The sequence below is a fragment of the Branchiostoma floridae genome, chromosome 11 (genome assembly GCF_000003815.2).
Source record: "Branchiostoma floridae strain S238N-H82 chromosome 11, Bfl_VNyyK, whole genome shotgun sequence".
Taxonomy (NCBI): domain Eukaryota; kingdom Metazoa; phylum Chordata; class Leptocardii; order Amphioxiformes; family Branchiostomatidae; genus Branchiostoma; species Branchiostoma floridae.
In genome coordinates this window covers 2,009,354-2,032,357 of record NC_049989.1, presented here as the reverse complement: position 1 = coordinate 2,032,357, position 23,004 = coordinate 2,009,354, and the positions used below count along the sequence as shown (strand labels likewise).

The following is a 23,004-nucleotide window of genomic DNA, read 5'->3' as shown; positions in this document are numbered from 1 at the left end:
AGTTCCCTGACAAACATTCGCATTGTTTGCAAAGAAAGTGGTCTTTCGCGTGTGGGAGTAGTTAGCGAAGTTGTTGGGCGCATCCATCAAGACGTGGTACAAGTGTGCCGACCGTCAGGAACATATTGTGATGGCACTTAACGGATTTAGTCAAAATCTGCGGGGAGGTTGACAAATATTTTGGATGAGATGATTGACTGCGAGTCCTTCCTGTTCCGCTATCTCTAAGGTAGACGCATCTGTCAGCAAGACAGTGCCTTTTAATGGGTCTTAAGTACAGAGGTTCCTGGAAAGATACGCATCATTCCGAACAAATAAAAATTTCTCGGTATGCTAACTACTCCGCCAAGATTACCTCTTTGATTTTCTGTCAACGTGACGGATGGCGCCGCGAGCGCGGAGCTGTGCAGACTGCCGCTCAGAAACACCCCATCTGCGCGATTCTCGTGCCTGGGCCGCAATACTTCACGAGAGCTTTTATCGAAAAGTCATGTCCGGTTTTCACGGACCCATTTGGGGGAAATAATCCTTTGATTTTCTGTCTCCCCGAGCTCCGCCCGCCGCATTTCCGTAAAACAAATCGTACCATTAAAAGCTGCGCGACTTTATTAAAGCGTACTTTCGCCATCAAGAGAAAGCTCTTCTTCCATTCATCTTCTTCCCAAGCACAAAACTTTTGGGGCCGCGAGCAGTAACGACAGGTGGGTGTTCCTACAATGGCAAAAAGACGCGCACATAAACTGACAGTACGCAGTAAGGCTTTTTAGCGCCGGTTTAATGGGTCGCCATGTTTTTAACCTTCCACGCTCCAAGTTCATGGCGTATAAGTACAAAATAGACATTTACCAAATGGAATATAGATTTTTGCTTGTCCAGTAATTCCGCACTTTTGCGGGGGGAAACCTTCAGTGAAAATTATTACCCAACCTGGTCCTTGGTCTGTCCAGGTCCCTGCTTTCTCCCATTATCCGGCAGATGTGAGCTGTTGGTTTTTAGTACGCAGGAACAAAATGCGGACCAGAGTATTCCACCAATGTTGTATGTAGATGGTAAGCGTGCTACACTAAAATGATACTTAGGCTTCTATTTGCATACGGTATTTTTGACAAATACCAATCAAAATGCGCATGACTTGAGTTCTTGTCGTCCGTCTTCTGTCTTTGGCTTTATGTTTGGCGGTCGCTTTCAGACTTAATTTCAGACTAGAGGAAGAAGTCAACCTACGCTTAATTGTTGAGAATTAAATGACATAGCAGGCTAATTGCCCCAGAATCAAGTCTCCTATCCACTGCTGTGCACAAGGGTTAAAAATAATTACTAGTATCTCACCGTCTCAGCAAATGTGGCTCTTAGCACAGTAAAGGTTAAAATGGTCACTTCTCTATTGTTATCACATTGCTGCAAAAATACATGTACATTTACCTTGCAACTTGATTGAATTTTACAGCCCAGTGATAACCGTAGAATTTTCCAGCCTGCATTTTTCTCTTGATAAAAAGCCAGTTCCAAATTCCGAGTGACCTTGCCAGAAGGATGTCACCGTAATAACAAGCCAGGATGGAGAGTATGTTTAAGGGCACCGACAGATACCATCACGACAGGCCTAGGTGGATTCAAATGTACCTCCTCAGTTTTTTCCAGTAAGCCTATCCTCAGGTGCATTACTTAGGAGCATCCTTGGATGTCAGGATTCGGGGCAGGGGACAAGTGAAGTGGCATCCCTTAATGCACTTGACTTAATCTCAAATCCTACCAGCCTGCCTCTGAGAGATGCTTCCATTCTACCACGCTCGTCTTCAAACGGCGACTTTGTCATGTTGGTAATAGTTATAGAGAATGATGTGCTGGGGGGATATGGGGATGTAGATTCGCGGGACCAGCCTCCAGCGTTAAATCTTTTTCCGTCCCTCTCATTGTTTTGGAGCCAATGTTGTTGATTTTCCTTGTAAAATAGGTCATTTTTAGTTTATGAAAACATCAATTTTATGTGCTAAGGTCTGATTTTTAGGATAGATGGAGTGAAATTTTTGTTTGTCCCAACAAGCAAATGTCCGTCCCAGGACAAAGGGATGGGTGGGTCCTGGAGACAGCTCTGCACAGGACGTACATGTACCTCGGGCCCTCAAGCAAGCATAGTAGTGTCTCATTCTTACACTGCTGTCTTCTACTACCAGTAGATTACTTTATTTCATTGCATTTTATTCACATAAAGATGAAAGATCCTTTTCTATCATGTGAGTTTTGTGATGATAGATGGAGAATTGTTGTCTTGTTGTCAGTGAATGTGGAGAATTTTGGGTGGACTTCGGTGGCCTCTTCAAACAACTCTTTTCCTTCATGACCGCAGAACAAACAGTTTGACATAAAATGTGTTTCGTCTTCCACCATGTTTGATGTGCATCGTTTGCAAGTTCTTTCACACACGGGTAGCATAATGAACCATGGCTTATCATTCCGTCCTTAGAACTGTGGCTCTATCTAGTAGCATATACATACCAGGCGAGCGACAACAAGTGGGAATCAAACTCCCAACTTCTGGGTCCAGAGGCAGTGTCCCTAACCACTGGACTACGCATGCTTCACTTAAAACATACTACGAAGCTCCTTGCCAAGCCATTTTGGTTTAGGAGAGGACAACTATGTCCTGCATGTTAAAGAATGTAATAATCAAAGTAATACTGACAGTCAAAATTTGAAATGAAAAAGAAGTCCACATACAAGGGTCAGGGGTCTAACGGCCTGGTAATAAAGAAATAAAAGTAAAAAAAAGTATGTCAGGTAATCATCCCAAATTTGTCCACATAAAAAGGAATGACCAATCAGCCTACGCCGGCTGACCCTCACACAACGGCAGGACGGGACACAGGTAATGTGGACTTGGAGACACTTTGTCCTAATTGTGAATCCGGAATGTTCATAAAAAACTGACAAACTCAAGGTTCATTAAGTTATATGGTCATCTGTATCATGTGCTCCTCTTCTATTGGTGATCACGGCGGAAGCGCCTATGGCAGAAATGGTCTGAAACAGCCCGGCGATCTTTGCTTTACGACGGAGAGATCTGTTTAAATCATTAAGGAAGGAAGTCCTGGATGCGAAGTTGCACCAGAGGTCGGGTAGAAATGTGCCCCAACTGACCAATTGCTGTTCCCTATCATCAAACAAAGGGAATCAAGCACATTGATTTCAGCTGATTGCATGATGATATTGGAGGAAAAGTTTAGGTGTCTGTATTTCTTTTTTTTTACATACTCAGGACACAGCAAGCTAGCTCTCATAAAGTCAGCCAAATGACAGACTGAGTTAATGTAGTCTCATAGTTAGACAGTTTAGCTTAACATAGATTCACTGACAGAAAAAATAAACTTAAATTTGGTATGTGCTAGACTATGTGTTACTACTAGATCACATCAAGCAGAGGCCTTACAATAGTCAGTCAAATGCTACTGGCAGGTAGATATGTTACTACATGTGTACCAGATTCTAGGTACTTGGATACTTCATTAATCCAGTAACTGACATACAACTTTACAAATTGTACTCCAACAGCTGATCGTCCTGGACATATGACATGTATAAATACGAACATAACACATGCAAGTACTGGTTAAGGACGTCCACTGCCTTAGCAGCCATGTTTGCATTTTTTTATTCTTTAAATCAAAGTGGACTGGCTCCCAGCAAGATATTCACTCTGGGTGTCATGTGTAGGGGTGGGTACTGTTACAGGTACAGTCCAGGTCTAAAGGATCAGGTCCCAGTCTGGACCTGAACCTGAACCTATAATTATTTGTGAAAACTGATTAATGGGCGATAGTCAAAACAATGGTCCATTTCGCTACAAAGATTCTGTGGAGTATCCGATGTCCATTGGTATTTTAAACTGTGTTGTTTTGTGGTTGTATCAAAGACATAAAAAATAAAACTGACCAGCCTTTTCTCTGGACGCTGTTGGATTGCCCATCCTCCAGCCCCTAGAGCTGGCAAACTGTGCCGCCACACACAGCACGTTGTCCTGCTTGATAGGTGAGCCGTGGGTCGGCGACTTCCCTGCGGTGGAACTGCTGGAGATGCCGCTCAGCACCAGGGGCTGTTTGATCTGAGCGGCAGGGGTGACGACTGTGGGGTGGGGGAAGGGGGGGAGGCGACAGTTCTCCAAGTTGTTGTTGATGATGCTGCTGCTGGGATAACCTGACAGATGGTAAAATGATAAATTTCATCAGGTAAATAAATGACCATACAAAAGGACTTTTTATTTGAAACCATGTTAATACAGGAGTCAACTTTTCAGGCATGTGTCAGAGACTGTCATTTCGGTATATGACAGTTTAGCATAGCCGAAGCTGTATAGGGCTGATATCAATTAGAATTTTACCACGGTCATTATTGACCGAAGGGGGGCCATATACACTTGATGTATTTAACTTACTGCTTGGTGCCTGCGGTCTGCCAGGGACAGAAGCCTTAGATTAAGACATGTGTGTGTGTTTATTTCGATCCCCATAAGATTTCATGATATACTCATAAAAACTATTCTTCCTGGAGTCCATATTCAGACGTCTCCCGCTGCTTCCAAAAAAAGAAGTCAAACCCAACCTGTTTAGAAATAGCCAACGTAGTATTAGTGTAGAATATTGTTCCTGACTGTCCATTGTCACTATGTTTATACCATGTACTTGCAATTAGCCCTCGGTCACGAACTTGCAAATAAACTTCTTCAAATTCAGACATACATTGTTGTACATGTATGGAGTCACATGTCTGTGTTATACTTACTGGGTGGAGCCTGCGGGCTGCCAGATGACCCAGGGACAGGACTGTGCCTGCCTGTCTGGGTCTGCTCTATCTCATCCAGCCCTGCGCTCTTGTGGAACCGACTGGCCCTGTTCACCACCCGCGCTGAGGTGTGTGTCCTTACACTGACGGGACCTGGGGAAACAGAACAGTATTGGTCCATCAAATGTCACGTGACAGAGAAACTCCAAGATGAGACTCCCGGGTTGACAAAGAGACAGAGTTCGTCTCGAAAGCTTCCCCAAGCTAATTGAACTTTAGTTGTGTGTATTTGTTTAAATCTTTGTCAAAAGAACAGTACTGTTTGACTATCAGTTTCTTTAATTCTCCTGCCGATTCGACAGATGAGCAGGCAGACAGACATTAGCAGCCTGTTTGCCTGGCCTGCACATGACTTTTTATGGTGAAGGAGGGGTGTGCAATTCCTTCTCCACCCTCTCGTCTATTGGAGCACTAAGTCTCACAGGGGCAACTGTATGCAACGTACGTTGCATAACTATCAGTACTAATCACAAAACTCACAACTTTCAACATTACACCCGCGCTGAGGTGTGTGTCCTAACACTGACAGGACCTGGGGTAACAGGACAGTAATGTCACTATCATGCAGTACTTATCACAAAACACAAATTTCAACAATACAACTGCGCTGAGGTGTGTGTCCTCAGACTGACAGAGCCTGGGTGGGTAACAGAACAGTACTGTTAACTATCAGTATTAATCACAAAACTCATGAATTTCTACATTACAAAAGCTTTTTTTAAACATGATTGAGATGACCTATGTGTCGGTATGTCTTGATGTGTGATGTTCTAGAAATATTACGGTACATGGAAATATTAATATATCAACCATTTTGTTACTGTTTTGTACAGATTTGAGGGGGACAGAAACAAGACTGTATTTCTGTAGTCAGCGACAGCTCTGAAAGTATGCAAGGAAGCTGTTGTTTAAAAATGATTTGAGTACACATTCCTGCATTCATTGTTAAGGTTCTCCAGACTGCGGAATAAGTGCTCAGCTCAGCTATACTGCTTTTCAAATTTAGGGGATTGGTATTCCCCAATATCTACAATGTAATATCATTTAGTAAAAGTCACAAAGGGTTCGACGCAGACTCCTACAGTCCCACTTTAAGCTTAATTCCTTGGGAGAACCCTCCATGTTTACCTCCATAGGTGGTGACAGGGAAGACGTGCGTAGTTCCCCTCAGGGTACTAACTGCCACCCACCGGCTGTCTAGGGTGTAGGAGATATTTTGCACCTGTGGATAACAAAATAATACGTGAATATTGACAAATAAATGGTAATTTTATATAATTCTGCTAAAACCTGAGTTTTTCTTAAGACACCCATTCATACATTAATAAACAATGTGTTTCGTAAAAGGAAACTGTATTCCTTCTAAGACGTTGGCAATGGTAAATGTCTCTGAATATTGCACTTTGGGCAAAAACCACTAGAGGGCTCTGCTTTACAGGTTCTTATAAAAGTAATGCAGGTTTCCATGACTGACCTTTACTGCATTCACCAATCACCATTGTAGTGTATTCAATCAAGACTGTTTTTTCCTTGCTGCACTTTGCTACTCATCCGCTAGGTGGCATAACTACTTAGACTCCTCCTGGCGTGATCCATGCATCTAATTCTAAAGGTAGTGGTAGCTTTAAATCTTTAAACTACTAGAGTTGATCTTCTACCAGACTTTTTGTACACAAACTGGACAAATCCAGCTATGCAATGGTGGCAAAGGCTGGAGGTTTGAAATGTATGTAAATGTGTTTTGATGTCTCGAAGAGAATGTTTTCCATGTGCTGCAATGGAAATATCATTTGGTGGTCACTCCTCCATGCACCGTCTGGTGCGGGAAGGACTATATTATAGAACACAACACGGTATTCGGTATTGCCCGAGGTATGGCCCGACCACAGGTAGGATCACTCGGCAGACAAAACAGTTGTTCAAATTTTCGACAGCCGTGCACTCAAGTAAATCCAAATAGTTCCAATCGAACTATGGAGCCCCGGGCTGTAATGTAAAATACAGACAGGTCGTAACACCAATATCGAACGTAAATATGGGCTGGGAATGATATAAAATAAAACTTAGTATGGCACAAGTTTGGTACTTTTTATACTGACCTTGGCCGTGGTGTCTCCTCTATGTAAGCAGTACAGGTGATGCACTGCTCCTTGTGACGAGCTCCAGGGATGAGGAAGGATTCTGTAGAGGAAAACAAAAATTATTGCAGTAAGATCGTGTGGCATAAGCGGCAACACTTTGGGCTTAGGAGGAAGAGGTCCCGAGTTCGAAACGTGCCATGTCACCGAACTTGTGCCCTTAGTAAAGGCACTTTACATGACTTTCCTCAGGTGAAAAATGAGTACTTAGCTACAGCTAGGGCCGTCCCTTGGAAAGGAAGTTAAATGGAGGTCCCCTGTTCGGAGAGAGCCACACCACAAGCACAAAAAAAGCCCCCGTAGTTCCAGAGCAAGCTGCTAGGGGGCCCAAAAATACATCACTTTTTCCTTACATCACAAGCTATCTGCCACCAAAAAAGTGAGATCACAGCATGAAAGTTCTGCTGCAGTACTAAGGTCACATACCAGGGTGCCCAAAATCAACCTTAACCTTTGTCTTTCCAACCCTATACCCACATACCAAATATCATAATGTGTGTAATACATCCATAGGTTTTGGAGTTACGCTGACCACAAATATCCAGAAACACAGACACACAAACAGACACTATACCTCCATTTTTCATGGAGGTAAAAATCGTACAATGACCAGTGCTGACCTGAAGACATGGAAGGTGTGCCCCAGGATGTCTGCAGTGACCAGCAGCTGCCCGCTAGGGTCAAACTCCATGGCAGCGATGGGCTCTCCGTTGTGTGCAGGGAAGTGGGCGACAAACGCTGAGCCGTCATTGTCGTCCTGAACATTCACCTGCTTGAAACAAGTCGTTCCAATAATCAACAAGGGCTACTGTAATTCCTGATTTTTTCAATGTACTTTTATGTTCACGGTTTTCACGGTGACGACTGTAACTTGAACTTATCATTACTGATAATAAATAATATAAGAGACTTTTTCATGTGCACCTGCTGCCACCGTGAACATTCAGTTCTGAGAACAAGTTAAATTTTCTCAGACCGTAAAAGTTTGATACCGATAAGAGAAAGTAAATTGTAGTGTCTACCAATCAAAAATCACAACCACAGCATGTGCAGAACATGAGATATCAAACATGGCTTTTTACACAAAGAGCTGTTAGTGACTGTTGCTGTTTTCTTGTTGCAATACTGACAAATAAAAAGATGCAATTCCAAAGAAAGTGACTAGAGGGCCCAAACTTATGTCGTTTCTTCCTGACCACAAGACCTATCTGACTACCCAAGAATTGTGACCAGTGTTTCCTCAGAACTCGAGATAGGACATGGCCTAATCACATATCAAATTTCATTGCAATCCATCCATATATATATATAGCTTTTTGTTACCAAACCACATAAATGTACACACATACAAATGCTAGCAAAAACGTTAACGTCCATGTGACAATAATAAATATGGAACAAAGTTAGAGACCTCTCCTTCCGCCACGACCAGTGTGTCCACAATGGTGACGATACCAGGAACCAGCCCTGTCCTGTTTAGAGTTGTTTTGGAGGGGCTGGTGCTCTTGACCTCTGAGGGCGCCTGGGCCTTGTTACCTGTCAGCCGACCCACAGTCTCACCAAACATAGACAGCCCTTTGGTAATCGTCTACAGAAAAAAACCCACAAAAAAACATGTTAGCAGACATTTCAGTGTTCTCATTTATCATGGATGAGATTTTGCACTACTTTTATCTGACACATGTAACACTCCATTAGCCTGGGTACCATCCAGGGCTCCTTGCACTCACTAGGGTAGCGAGGCTAACACTCTATAGCAAAGAATATACAGCGATATATTCTCTACTTTATTCTGTCCCAGACTGCATGTGTGTATGATGTAAAGTAAAGGAAAAAGCAGTCCTCAATTGCATTTGCTGAACAGATGTTCTTACAAAAATACCAATGTAGTTTTGTGATAAATTTTAGATTTAAAGGTGTGCTAGGCTGACTTAACACTAAACACTACCAGGTCCTGTTAGAAATGTTCAATCAGAAATTCAAACCATTGTTTGGCATATGGAGATTTACCATTTTTACAACTGCAGCACGTTCTATATATATGGAAAGACTTTTATAGTTTTAAAAGATCAACAGGTCAAAGAAAGTCATTGTTTTGCAAAGTGACACAGAGCTGCGTGAGAGTGAGCGCTATCTGTGCTGTGACACCCACAAAGCCATGACAACAGACTGTCAACAACAAGGGATGGGGTAAGGATGAGTTTCTATAGGGGGAGCAGAAGACAAACATCATGCACACAGTTGAATACACGCAAGGAACACAGAAATAACCGCATGCAAAAGCTGTGAATGAAAATGTTTAACACAAGCTAGTGTCTGATTTCAGAGTGCCATTTTGCAGTAGACAAACAGTGCCATATATATCTGTAGCAGTGAGTTACATGTGTAGAAAGCATATAAAAAATTATGCATTTAAAAAAAGAAATGCCAGACTGTCTATAGTCATAACTGCCTAGGGAAACCACTAATGATACAGATAAAATCTGGTTAAATGTGTGGATAGGTAGTTACTAATAGACAAGATCATTCTTAATATCAGTGTGTCAATGGGAAATATATCTAAATGGACCACCAAAAAGTGGTCACATTGGCCAGGTGTTTTTAGAGGTGGTCACGTGTATTAAAGCTTCGACTGTAGTACCAATCATCAAAACCTGTAACCTTACCTAAAACTTTAAAAACTAGACATTTCATTTATAATATAATTACTTTTTTACAGAAAATACATGTACATGTATCATATGAGACTGCTTCACTTGATATGACTGTGTGTAAAATTTCATGTTTGATATTCTGACAATTTTAGGAGGCTCCATTGAAGGAGACTGTGTACCATAGGCTAAGAAAGTTTAGTGGCCAAATGTGTTCAGAAATACAACACATAAGAGTTATAAACTGTACACAAATAAGCATGCATATACATACATGTAGGTCTAGATACAGATACAAAATGTATTGTTAATTTAAACAAGACAGAGAGACTGGGTTCTACTTTATAATGACAGTCACACATCAAGCATGCAACACAGAGTGGACAGAATGGTTATTTACAGGAGTAGTAGAAGTAGTGTAGCGGGAGCTAGTGAGGCCTGGTACGAAGGAGGAGCCCAGGGAAAGGAGGTGTCTGAGAGAGTCACAGCACAGATAAAACCCCCAAGACACTGTCTGAAATAGAACACATAAACACCGACCTTCAGCGTGGCATTACAAAGTGCTCTTTCCTCACTTTTATAGCTTCCATATGTTTTGTAAAGTAGTAGTACATGTAGTAGTGGTTTATTTAATAAAACACAGAGCAAATCTGCCTTGCAGCACAAACGAAATTGCGCCAGCATTTACAATCTTTAACTCTTACAATAACATATGGCAGTGCATTGCTGAAGAATACAAATGTAAAAGAAAGTTTCTGTTTGACACTATAAAAACCAAAATGAATGTATTGGTTACATTTAGTCTATAATTAGCTTTGTAGTCTGACAAGGAGTTAGACACTTGTAGTGTAGCACTTAGTGTCATTCCCCTGGCTTGAGAGTAGTGAAGTGAGATCCACAGCGTACTGCCATGTTGTTCTCCATATGTTGTAAAGTTATGACAAGCTAAGCCAAACCTCTTGCATGAAATTTAATTGTCCAATCGGACTAGTGACCATCTGAACCAGCAAGTCAAAGTTAAACTGTAAAACGTTAAACTGTCATAATGTAAAGAGTCAAAACTGACAAAGAAGACCACTTGCAAGGGGGACTGATAAAATGTAGTCTGTGTGGAGATGTCGTCATAACAGACAGGATTTGTAAATGCTTGTGTCAATGGGAAAAAAATTATCTAACATCTAAGGGACAACCATTGGCCAGGTGGCCATCTAGTATTGGTTTGACTGTAATTGTAAGTACATACAGAGAACACTGGCTTAGAAATTTTAATATAGTAAGAGTTACTCCAAAAAGTAGTTACTCAAGCAACTGGATATGGTTTTGGAAATGGTCAGACGACGTTTCGGATAGAATCCACTATCCTTCGTCAGTGACACTGAAGTGACCTGGAAGAAACAGGTATTTTATACTCTAACTATAAATGAAGACAATTTCAGTTGTCCAATAGGAAACGTTATAAGACAATTCAGACTGAAGACAATTTGGATTCCAAAGAGAACAAAGGTGAGGCAAAGTCAAGCTGAAGACAATTTGGATCAGCTTGACTTTGCCTCACCTTTGTTCTCTCCTTTGTATCTTATTACCTGGATGTCTAACCTACATCGACGTATAGTAAGAGTTGTTTCACAATGTTGTACATGTTTGTAGAATTTATCAATCCACGGTCTCTGGATATGTCATGTATTTGTGTACCTAAGCAGAATCTCACCTTTGCAGCACTGATAACGGTGGCAGCGTATGACTGGATCCCGTTTCCTGTCATCCCTCCTCGACTCTGGTGCGTTGGGACCAACTGGGAGGCAAACACAACAAGAAGTCAGCTTGTTCAGAACGCGAGATATTAAAAATGGAATTTCTGCTGCAGTACCAAGGCAGGTCACTAGGGGGTCCAAAATCTCATCATTTCCAGTGTTTGTCACACCCCACCAACACACCAAGTATGAAAACAATCCATCTAGCCGTTCTTGTTGACAGACACACACACAAACGCTAGTGAAAACATCACCTCCACAAAATTTCATGGAGTTAATAAATTGTAAATTTCTAACCGATTCTGTCATGTATTTTCTCAAAAGGCAACATACATTTATAAAGCAGGAAATGAGATGACCTTTCACAATCTATTTAGGGACCTTTCTGGGACCTTTCACCTAACGTCCTGTCAGTGTGCCTGAGTGCTGAGCAACTTCAGACCTAGGCCAAGACAATAGTAAATTTGAACCTGGGTCAAATTCCCATCCTGCCACTCAGCTAAAAATACTTTGAAGCGGGCCAAGGAACAGACTTGAACACACATTAAGACAAACAAACAAACTGAAAACAATACCTCCATTGTTATGGGCTACAGTCCGAGGTAAAAACAAGTGCTCTTTTGTTCATACTATTGGTTGAATATACAGAACAGAATTATTCTGTAGGCAGTCCTAATCTAACATGCAATACCTTTCAAAGACGATAGGTAGAGCTGCTGCACTAGGGCAACACGAACTGGATCTTAGATTCCTTTGCAGGATGGTCAATAGTGAGACAGAGCAGAGTTTGGCCAATTTTCTTCAGAAAATTACTGAAGTGCTGGACGCTTAACAAATCAGTAGTCAAAAGCACTTAACAATAAATTCTAAATAACAATAACGATGTGCTTGTGTACCATCATGTGTATTGTAGATTTAAGTCAAATTAAAGAAACCAATTTTCCTTCATACTAAAAAAGGAATTTGCCAACAAAGCTTGATGTTGAATTAGAGCAGGCCAGGTACAATCAATGGTGAAGTAAAATAGCTCTCTACACCTTACAGCATGCAGATCCTCCACTGTGATTATGTACTTATAACCCACCTTTTTGTCTGCATAGGCCAGCCATCTCGTTCCCAGGGCAAGCGGATTCGTATGAGGACCAGGGCAAGGGAAGCAACCTGGAAGAGGGAAAATTTGCAGTATGGTCAACATAATGCAATGTTTACATGATGTACTGATACGAATCTAAGATTGCATACAAACGTTCTTCATTTTTAGGACTGGTTGACAGTTCCTTCATTTTTTTTCTTTTGTCATGATTGCCAGTACTTTTTTTTTATCAAATATGATTTTGCAATTTCTTGGTAGAAGTTGCTTTCCTCAGTGCAAATTCAATATTTCCTCAAATGTAAAAATTCCCTTTTCTGGTTAATCCCTTAACATGCTTAGGATCACTTACTAGATGTTTGTATTTTTAATTTGTTTACAGTATAGTCACATAATATCAGAATCTGGTGAAAGCCATAAAAAATTTGGAGGTACGTGACACTGTGTTTACATTTAAAAAGTAGTCACTGATTGATGAAAATTTTATCAACTGTGTGTATAGGTGACTGATGAATCTCTTCAACGAAACTTGTGAACTCTATCATGACCTGTATTGGTCGTCAGCCGTTCGTATAATGCTTTGAATTCTTACTTGTTATCCAGAACCTATGTTGGAATGTGCTGGCATCGAAAGCTGCGACCTTCTCCTGAAGTGCGATTACTACGATCCTGCAAGGAAAAGGAGAAGAGAGAAATCCTGATGTAGTCAAGCAATATGTTTGCACCCATTTACTTTCTTGGTTATTTCAGGTCAATCGGTACCATTCAATCAACACAAGATCAGGGGGGAAAAAACTCTCAGCAAAGTTCTAAGGTCAGAGAGGTTGCATAATATATTTAATTTACTGGTCTTTAAAAGTTGTCTGTGACAGCCAAATATGAATTTTGAAAAATCAAACTTGGAAAAGTCATAAACTTCTGCGATGTGATCAGAGCAGAAAACTGATTAGATTGACTACAACCCAGTCCCAGTGCCAACCTTAGTTGGAGAGTGGTTGGAATCAAAGTCATAGGAAGCAAAGTCAAAGTCATGGTCCTTAATGCATGACAGGGACTTAAGATCTATGATATTCGATAAAAAATTAACGAAGCTACTCCTACGTAAGGACATTAAACCTTTGCGTGGTAAACTCTATTGGATCCGAGTTACAGAATACAGATACAGAGGCAAGGGATCAGGACAACTTAGCCTGATCAACTCATCCCAACATTCTAGTCAACTCCATCTATAACTAGCCTGGCATTGAAACCTTTATAGTTGTCCAGGGTGTTAGGCTGATTTGGTCTAATCAGCCTTGGGCTGAGTTGGTTAAGGGCTGAGGGGTCTGACACCCCAGAAGCAATTTTCTGCACTCTGGACCCTTACCTTTTGTTAAAATGGATGTCATATACTTGTGACTTGAAGCCAATGGAGTGAGCCTGTTCTCCGGTCTTCAGACTGGTAAGGTTTACTGTGCAGTAAGGTTGTGTCGAACTGTGTACAAAACAAAAGTGTTCAGTGTTTGTTTGTTTGTTTATTAAGGAATCTCCATCCACTATTCTTCCTGGAGTCATCTTTCATAAAATATACATAAATCTATCTTTACCTTGAATCTTTACCTTGAACCACAGCCAGTCGATACCCTTGCGGGTAATAAGGCTGTCCTAGTTGTGGCGGTGGTAGCATCAGTAAGAGAAGTGGTACTCATGTCTGTCTGGGTGCAGTCCCCATTCCTGCCCCAGTCTTGTCTTGAACTCTTTTACTGACTTGCTATTCACTGTGCTCTGTGAGAGTTTATTCCATGCTGGGGTAACTCGTGTGGGAAAGAAGTGTGCCCTCGGGCCCGTAGCTTTTTGGATTTGATACTTATACTGGTGCCCTCGTGTGTTTGATGCCAAGCTTGGTGTAAACATGGCTCTCCCGCATAGGTTGCAGTGGTTATTCACTCTAACTGTAACTATAACTACTACATTGTATTTGTGAAACATTGACTTACTAACACTAACCATCTACTAATAGTAATAAAATAGATAACATGTTTAACATCAATCTATAACATCATTTAACAACATTACATGAAATGTTAACCTGAATTATCATATGCTGGGTTTGGGAGGGTAAATTACACGATTAACATCAATCAACAACAATGATGTAACATCTTGATCCTACTTCATAATGACAATCACATACTTCTAAGTTAAACTTAAAAACAAAACAAAACTTTCACCTCACCTTGATCCGTCACACATCGCTACAAGCGGTCTCTTGTCAGCAAAGCTATCCGACTGATGGTTACCTGGGAAAGGAAACAACATAGAAATGGCTGAATCTTACGTCAGTGTTTACATGATAGTTGATATGTCTTTTAATGTCACCTTATTAATTAACCTTAGAATTTTCAATTAAGCTATCATTAAATCAACTTTTTTTTCCAAGTGAACTCCCCTCTTAAACTTAAGTCAGTTGGAAATAACCTCGGTCAGCAAAGCTACCCAACTGATGGTTACCTAGGAAAAGAAACAACATAGATCTGAAGTCGCTGAATTTTGCGTCAGTAATGATAATTATTGTTCATTCACTGTCTTTGTCCTATTACTTGCAATTAGCCTTATAATTTTTAATTAGCCTCTCATTATATCAACCTTATGCTCTTAGACTTTTTTCCAAGTGAAGTCCCCCCTGTACCAATAGATTCAACTAGAACCAACCCTCACAGGACCTCTGTAGAAAGTAGTACAGTCAGTAAAAACTGCTAAAACAAATCAACCCATCGTAAAAAAAAATAATTTACCTTATACTTTTTTTAGCCTTTTTTCCAAGTGAAGTCCCCCCTGTCCTAATAGATTCAACTAGAAACAACCCTTCTAGCCTAGGACTCAAATCTGATAAAACAAATCAAGCCATTACCAGCAGTACCTACCACTTGCCGAGCCACTTACCTGAAATGGGAGTTGGCAGGACCCTGAGCACTCGGACAGGCCCCTGCCGTATCGACAGCACTTCTTGTGCCTCCCCAGAAGACTGGAAGAGATACAGTCACCATTACGGAGATGGAACATCGTTTGTTGTACGGGCACACCAGATGCATATCTTGAGCTCAGTCCTCTTTAACAATACACAGGCTTAAAATACATGTACAGGGTTAAGGTGCATCCAAAATTTTTTGGGTGCACCAAATCTTTTAGGTTGGGTGCATGAGTGCACCTAATCCCAAAAACGAATTTCGAGCCCTGACACATGTACATGAACAGTCACCATTACAGAAGATGGAATAACATTTGTTGTACGGGCACACTAGATGCATATCTTGTCATGAGATCTGTCCACTTTAACAACACATGTAGCAGCCCTCCCTATCATTTATTTTGTACTATGTATGTAGAATTGTGTATATAGACTTATAAGACTCATTAGGACTTTAAATGATGTAAACTGTATACTTTGTCTAATCCTTGCCTCTTCCCTCATGACCTCAATGAAAAGTGGCCTGCAGGCCGATTTAAGCTTTCATGAATAAACAAAGGTTCAAACACATGTACATGAACAGCAAAGGCTACTTGCCTTGGGTACCTTATATCAAATTTGAATTTAGAGAGCAAAACCATGTCAGGTACATTATGATGTAATAAAAATTGTTATTTTACAGTGCAGTGGGCTGTTAATAATCTCCAAGCAGATCCTACAGTAGCATAAGATAGTATCAAAAGCTGGCAGAGGAGTGAAGCTGGCTTAGGAGTGAGTTTCGCTACCGTATATTCTCGAATAAAGTATGCACCCCTGATTTTGGACAAGTCTTAGACAGATCTTTGGGACTGAAAGTTAAAATGGAAAAACTCAAATTAAGTACGCACCCCTTCTCCACCAGTTTTGAACAGACCTTTAACTAAATAAATTCGAATTTATGATGTTTTCCCCAGGTCATTTTGCATAAAATAACCTGGGTTTACACTGTCATTGTCTCTATAAACTTGTGAATTGCCTGCTGCAAATTATAAAAATCACTGAGAACTGGTAGAAGAAATCAGGCAAAACCAGTTGTACAAGTCAAAGTCACTAACTCAAGAGGATTGTATGCAAATGCCACTGTTAATATGTAAATCATGTTAAGACAATTTCTTTGTTTCATGTTTAGACAACTTCAAGACAACAACAATGTGTATGTTTTGAAACATTACTAGAAGTGTAGCTCCACCTTGCTTTATTTTAGGCTTTTCTTACCATTTATCTGTGCAGCAACCTCAAATAAAGTACGCACCCCAACTTTGGCAACAACTTGTAGCACCTTTTCAATTTTGAAAAGTTAAAAAAGTGCGTACTTTATTCGAGAATATACGGTACATGGCAAATGGACACCTCTTGGCTGACTACACTCCTTGGCCAATTTGGTACTATCTTATGCCATTGTAGAATCTGCTTGGAGATTAGGCTGTTAATGCATTCACGGGAATTCAAATTTACAGTCGGGACAAAATAAAGTGTTCACATGTGCAGTGGTATTGTGTTCGAGATAGCGCTATAGTCACATTACTGCACAGTAATAGAAACCCCAATGCCTTTATGGACAGCACCTGCTAACCAGTCGGCAAGGATGTTACAAACAGACAGAACAGTCACTGCGAACATTTCTGCATTTACAGTACTATTTTACTTGTGAACGAGGAAGTTGTAGCCATGTACAAGTTAAAGAGACTACCAAAAATGAACTAATGATTTAGCATAATCTTCAATAAAGCATCTCTTCTAAAAAAGACTTCAAGTTGATATTTGAAATTACTTCCAGCTCAATTTGCCAGTGTTTCTGTGAATCCTTGCTGACTCTCTGAGTGTGGTGTAAGAAAACCCCTTCATAAACAAGTGACAAAATCTGTATGGCCAGGCATGCACACTGACATGGTAATGCAGCTACTTATCCAGTACCCATTTATGAAGGAAATTCTGCCCAAGATTTTATAAGGCAATTTTATCCTACTATATGCTGGTGGTATGAAAATCCCACAGGTAATAGATACAGCTTAGCAACGCTGGCTGACATGGAACATTGACGTCAAAAGTAGTGAACATGTAATCACTTCTTGCTGGTTGCTCTGATCATAGACTGATGAATGGCATAAACCACCGACAGGGACGTCTCCAGCTTTCAATTTTGTTCACATCCCAATCAGTTATTTGGGAGGCCTTGTACTCAATGAAACTTCAATGTCGAATCTGTCATTTTAAGTTTACGAAAATGCATTATAGTAGAAGCCGCTTAATTGCACGGCCTATTTGCCAGTGAATTTCGTGCAGTTATCCGGCCGGTGCAATGATGTGAAATTATCTAGCTGGAACACACTGGTTTGGGATTTGGGCATTCCGTGCAGTTAACAGAAGTGTGCGTTAATCCATTGTGCAATTAATTGGCTTCTACTGTATCATCAATTTCATGTTACAAAGCTCAAATCTTTTGGAAGTATGGGACAAAATTTTTCATATCCCAACAAGCAAATTTCCACCCTGAAAGGACAGGTCCTGGAGACAGCCCTGTTCAGCAGGAACTCTTTTTCACTCTTGTATGCACTGTCACGAAAAAAGGTCGTGCAATGTCCCATCTCCATCTCGAAAAACATTTTCCAGATGAACACTTCATGAATAACTCATGGAAAATATGACAGCAATGTGACATTATGCATTCCATGGCTGCAACTACTGATCTGTCACTGATTACAAGGAGAGGTATTGAGTGATCATAATGGTAAAGGTACAGTCATTTTCTACATACCAGTATTACCAGATAGAAAAGAATTACTGTTGTCTCAAAATTGCACATAATGAAATTCACATGAACTACTTGTAGGGACTGTCATACTTGTGAGGTTACCTGTTGAAAATCAAATCATTTTGGAAGTGACACTCGTTGACCACATTTAGGACCTTAACAGGATTCAGACATTGGTACAATATCTCATTTTACATACTATTAGGAATATGTGTTTTCTGGGTGGGTATCGCATACTTTGGCCATTGTACGATCTGACCCGTGGGTGGGCTGGAACCAAGGATGATACAGAATGCACAGCGTTGTGTTCTATACATACGAGGGGCAGTCAATATAAGTAATGCCCCTGACCCATTTTCCATAGCAGGAGATTAATGAAACTTGGCACAGTTATTAGTCTTTCTCTTCATAGGAACCACCCAGAGTTATGCATTTTTCCCATCGTTTGATGCAGCTCTGGACACCGTTTTTGTAGGACACCCCAGGTTGGTCCTCCAACAGATGCCTCATCAATGGCAGAAGAGGGACGACCAGGTCTGGGAGATGTTTCCGCAGACTTCCGGCCATGTTTGAATTCAGGATGCCAGCGTTTTACAAGCTGGTCATATGATGGGGCATCATCACCATAAGTTTCTTTCATTTCATCAAAAATCTTCTTTGGTGTGCGTCCTTTCAAATACAAAATTTTCAAAAACCGGATCACTGCCCGACACTCAACTGGTTCCATTTCACACCTGGTCCATTTCGCACCTGACTCAGTTCAAACACCAGTAAATCAAAAACCACAATTAGTTCAGAGCTGTTTTTTGCAACATAACCTATAAAGATATGAATCATTACACAGACAAAATTTCATCTAGATCAGACGACTGGAAGTGGGTCAGGGGCATTACTTATTGACCGCCCCTCGTAGCTAGTAAGTTATGTAGTCCAAATCCAGACTCAGGCAAAAGTAAACTGCATCTGTATCTTTGGATAGAAGATTTCTGTATGCAAGCCGAGCCACCAGAATCACTGCATGATGCATGCTCTCCACAGACTTGACTATCAAGATCCTCTGGCTCTACGTTTTTATCGTCCAAATGAGCGGCCAGACTGCCCTGCAGTAGACTGCACTGCGTGTATGCCCACCGGGGGACCGTCAACAGTGAGTGACCTTTAAAGTCGGGTCACCAGTCAGGCGATTCTTTACTTCCTTGTGGGACTTGGTCGCATTTTGCTCAGGTGCTTGGTGGAAGCTACGTAAGCTCAGAGGACCAGCGCTTTGGCAAAATGCCTAACCCTTGACTGTCTGTTGACAGCCATAGCAGCCTCTTGAATATCAGATGGGAGGGGTAGTACATATTATACATTTTGTAAGTTAAAGTTAAAAAGTTAAACTCAATGGAGCATAGGGTGGTAGTAGTAGGCATCCTTCCATCTTTCCAGATGGTAGTACCCATCTCCATTTTTGTAGCCCTGGGCCACACAAAATTTGTGCAATCACTATACAGTGGAAGCCGCTTAATTGCACACCCAATTTGCCAGTGAATTCCGTGCAATTATCCGGCGTGTGCGGTAATGCGGAGTTGGTCATTTGGACCGCATCACCACGGTCGGAGGGGCCGAGAGGTGGTATGGGAGGTAGTACAACGCACAGTTTATTTACGTGTTACAGTAGTGCTGTACCTGTTGTGCTCCGGACGTCATGTACATGTCTTCACGAAACATCGTACTGCAATGTACTTGAAATCGAAACTAAAAGTAAGTGACTGTATACGTTATGTAGCTTCCTGAGCACGAAACTAAAGCATTGCACCGCCGAAGACGAGTGTTATGTCCGTCTGTAGGCCCCGATCGCGAGTCGCTGTGTTGTTTCCGACTGGCTGCCAGGAACTTAGAACCACTGCATAAGTATTTCCCCGCGACCCTAATTAAGTAATTAGACAATGGACAGATAGAGAACATTTTTATTGAGTATGTCATAACAAGTTGTCTGCCAAATCGTAATGCGGGCTTTGACGACCTTAAGCGGGCGGGCGTCTCTTCATGGGGCCGACCCCACAATATCGCTTTCTTTTGATCCCAATAACAATTTCATACATGTTGTCAGTATAGCGACTTCACAAAGGCCGTTTTCGGCTTATTTGTACCGTGTCTTACGATTTTTAGCACGCATTTTCAGTCAATTTGTTGACAATGTTTGACAAATTTTCGTGCAATTATCCGGCGTTGGTGATTTTTTGTCGTGCAGATAAGCGAAGTCACTAACAATGGAGTTAATGGGAGACGGTTTGGGATTTTAGGATTCCGTGCAATTACCCGAAGTGTGCGTTTATCCGAGGTGCAATTAAGTGGCTTCCACTGTAGCAGGGGCTAGTCTACTAGTAGTGGCGTGTGTTTAACGACCACACTCTTTCTCAAATGCTGATGCTGTGCAGCATGTAGCATATTTAAAGTCTTGACTCAATTTGACTTGGCCAGGGATCTAACTCAGTAAATACGGACTGCAAGGCAAAAACTCTACCCACTTGGCTATTGCAGTGGTATACCTTTGAAGGTTATTAAGTGTCTGTAGATATAAATTAAATGGTTAAACTCACTGGTAGATTCCAAATCTGCACGCCATTGCTGTAGCCTATGATAAGCAGGATGGGTGCTTCACTGCATCGATGTTCTGCATATTCCGAGTTGTAGGAGATATCTGTGACACAGCAAAAGCAATAGGGAGCGGTTAAAGTAATCCTACATCTGAGTAACAAGGCTGTGCGCTCAATCCTAGCTTACCTTGTAGGTGTCGTTACTTTTATACCTTAGGTCATACTGATTTGATCATGTGGTTGACATCCTCTAGGCATCAGGAAGGATATTCGGCCGTAAAAAACCCTATCCAAACCGAAATGGAAAGTTCTTCATACAGATAAAGGCAAAGGCAGTGCCGGTAGCAGTCACCGACGAGCAGCCGGTAGTGTCTCGGGCTTCGCTGACTTGCGGGTGCAGAAGGTAGGGTCCGGCCATCGAGGCAAACCATGAAGTTGAGGCCCAGAGCTGGACTTACTGGACAGACCAGCCGCATGGAAGCACAGTGTGAAGACTATCCGACTGCTGCCTACCCCTGTGACAGGGATCCCAGCAGCAGTATAATAAAAAATGGATACGACGACGACGACGATCCCAAAACTAATGCGAGCATGGTGCAAAGAAAATAAGCTGCCTTCATTATGAAATCTAAGTGGTCAGGAAGGTTGGACAATTGACTAAACACATAGAACAAGGTATACCAAACAGTTAATTCTTTTTTTTGTTCTTTCACATCTTCTTTGACTTTGAATGAGTCTTCATTCATTGGTATAGGTCTTCCAATACTGTGTTTTTCAATTTACAGCATATATGTCGAACGATTTACCTAAATTTTAGGTGCACCGGACAAACAGAATTTTGAGCAGTATAGACGTTCCCAAAGGATGTTCTGACACATCTGCTGTAACCTTCTCTCTGTCACACTTACCGTTAACATCAGTGCTCTCGAATCTTGCCCAAACAATCTTCTCCCTGTCCTCTGTCTTGCTGCCACTGTAGGCCTGTGGGACAGCCTGGAGGAAGTCCACCACACTTTCCATGTAAGACTTGTCCCTGGGAAAAACAGAATGAATGAATGTTTGTTTGTTTGTCTGCCTACAACAACATCTGAAAATATGACCAGGGGACCCAAAATTACCTTTGGACATCAATAACTACATGTACCCACAGAACCTAAATTCGTAGAAAAACTGTACATCAAAAGTGTCTTTAAAAAAAGTTTAATGATAGGTGCAAACGCATAAACACAACCAGGACCTTCTGGGGACGTAATCAATGACTTGGCAGATCCTATGTGAATTGGTTTTATGATTCAATCAATGAACACTAAAATAGTTAGTCTAAAAATGTACAGAATCCCTACTGTGGCTGAATAAATGTTTGAGCAAATATTTGAATGTCTGAGACTTTTATTGGCCCTTATATTGAATTTTGACTTCCCTGAATGCGCTTAGCAATACATCTGGGACCAATATGTCACACATCAATACATTGTAGCAAAGACCTTGAAGCAAAGGGTTATCACATCTTAAGATGACAGATGCACTTCTCTGGGGAGCTTTCTCTGCCAGGGTAAAAGAAGTCAAAGCAATTCCTTTTGACAGGACCTGCATGTGTTATGAATGGTTCTTCCCAATCAGGGTTCAAGCGACCATTGTCCTTCCGTGATGGAACTTTGTTGTCAAATGACAAAATTTTGCCTATTCCGTCCATTGTGACAGACAAAAATCTGCATGTAACTTATTTGTAAGGATATTACTTGAACCAAGCTGAGTCTACCAGCAAATTTTGCCCCTCAAAATAAAGGAAATAGTATTTCAGAGGGTCTAAATTTCAAAATACCCCCAGACCCCCTTGGATCGAGGTGCCTTCAACAGGTTTTTCATTTAAAATCCAGAGGACGTTATAAAATTTCAGGCTAGCTATTACACTGTTCCCAATGAAGTTTTTTTTGTGCCATGATGCTAAAGATAGTATACCTCACTGCATTGCGGCAAATTGCAGCAGGCATTTGCAAAGTGGCACAAACCTTCAGTAATGGACACAATTTGTCAACTGGATCTGATAAGTCCAACTTTTAAAAAACTCACAATTTACAAAATGGCACAAAGCAGCGCAATTTATGTTACCTATGTTGCGCCAAGGAACATATTAAGGGAACATCTTTTTATCGCTGCAAATCTGGTTTGATGCATTTTTAATCATAATGTATTGGTTTTCTAAAACCAAAAATGCATCAAA

General features: G+C 41.2%; 1 protein-coding gene across 6 annotated transcripts in view; it reads right to left on the bottom strand.

The window, feature by feature from the left end:
* Nucleotides 1-23,004, bottom strand: part of LOC118425597 (breast carcinoma-amplified sequence 3 homolog) — a 106,950-nt gene that overhangs the window by 65,444 nt on the left and 18,502 nt on the right. For 4 of the 6 annotated variants that reach the window (XM_035834538.1, XM_035834540.1, XM_035834539.1 and 1 more), the window contains exons 2-15: nt 21,692-21,816; nt 20,787-20,887; nt 15,389-15,470; nt 14,682-14,745; nt 13,833-13,940; nt 13,059-13,135; nt 12,461-12,537; nt 11,334-11,417; nt 8,386-8,562; nt 7,595-7,746; nt 6,936-7,017; nt 5,965-6,058; nt 4,777-4,929; nt 3,931-4,191 (exon numbers count right to left, since the gene is read on the bottom strand). In XM_035834538.1, the coding sequence (XP_035690431.1) occupies nt 3,931-4,191; nt 4,777-4,929; nt 5,965-6,058; nt 6,936-7,017; nt 7,595-7,746; nt 8,386-8,562; nt 11,334-11,417; nt 12,461-12,537; nt 13,059-13,135; nt 13,833-13,940; nt 14,682-14,745; nt 15,389-15,470; nt 20,787-20,887; nt 21,692-21,816 (1,637 nt within the window). Of the gene's footprint in view, nt 1-3,930; nt 4,192-4,776; nt 4,930-5,964; nt 6,059-6,935; nt 7,018-7,594; nt 7,747-8,385; nt 8,563-11,333; nt 11,418-12,460; nt 12,538-13,058; nt 13,136-13,832; nt 13,941-14,052; nt 14,624-14,681; nt 14,746-15,388; nt 15,471-20,786; nt 20,888-21,691; nt 21,817-23,004 lie in introns of those variants that run through there. The other 2 variants (XM_035834541.1, XM_035834544.1) reach the window with 2 other exon arrangements.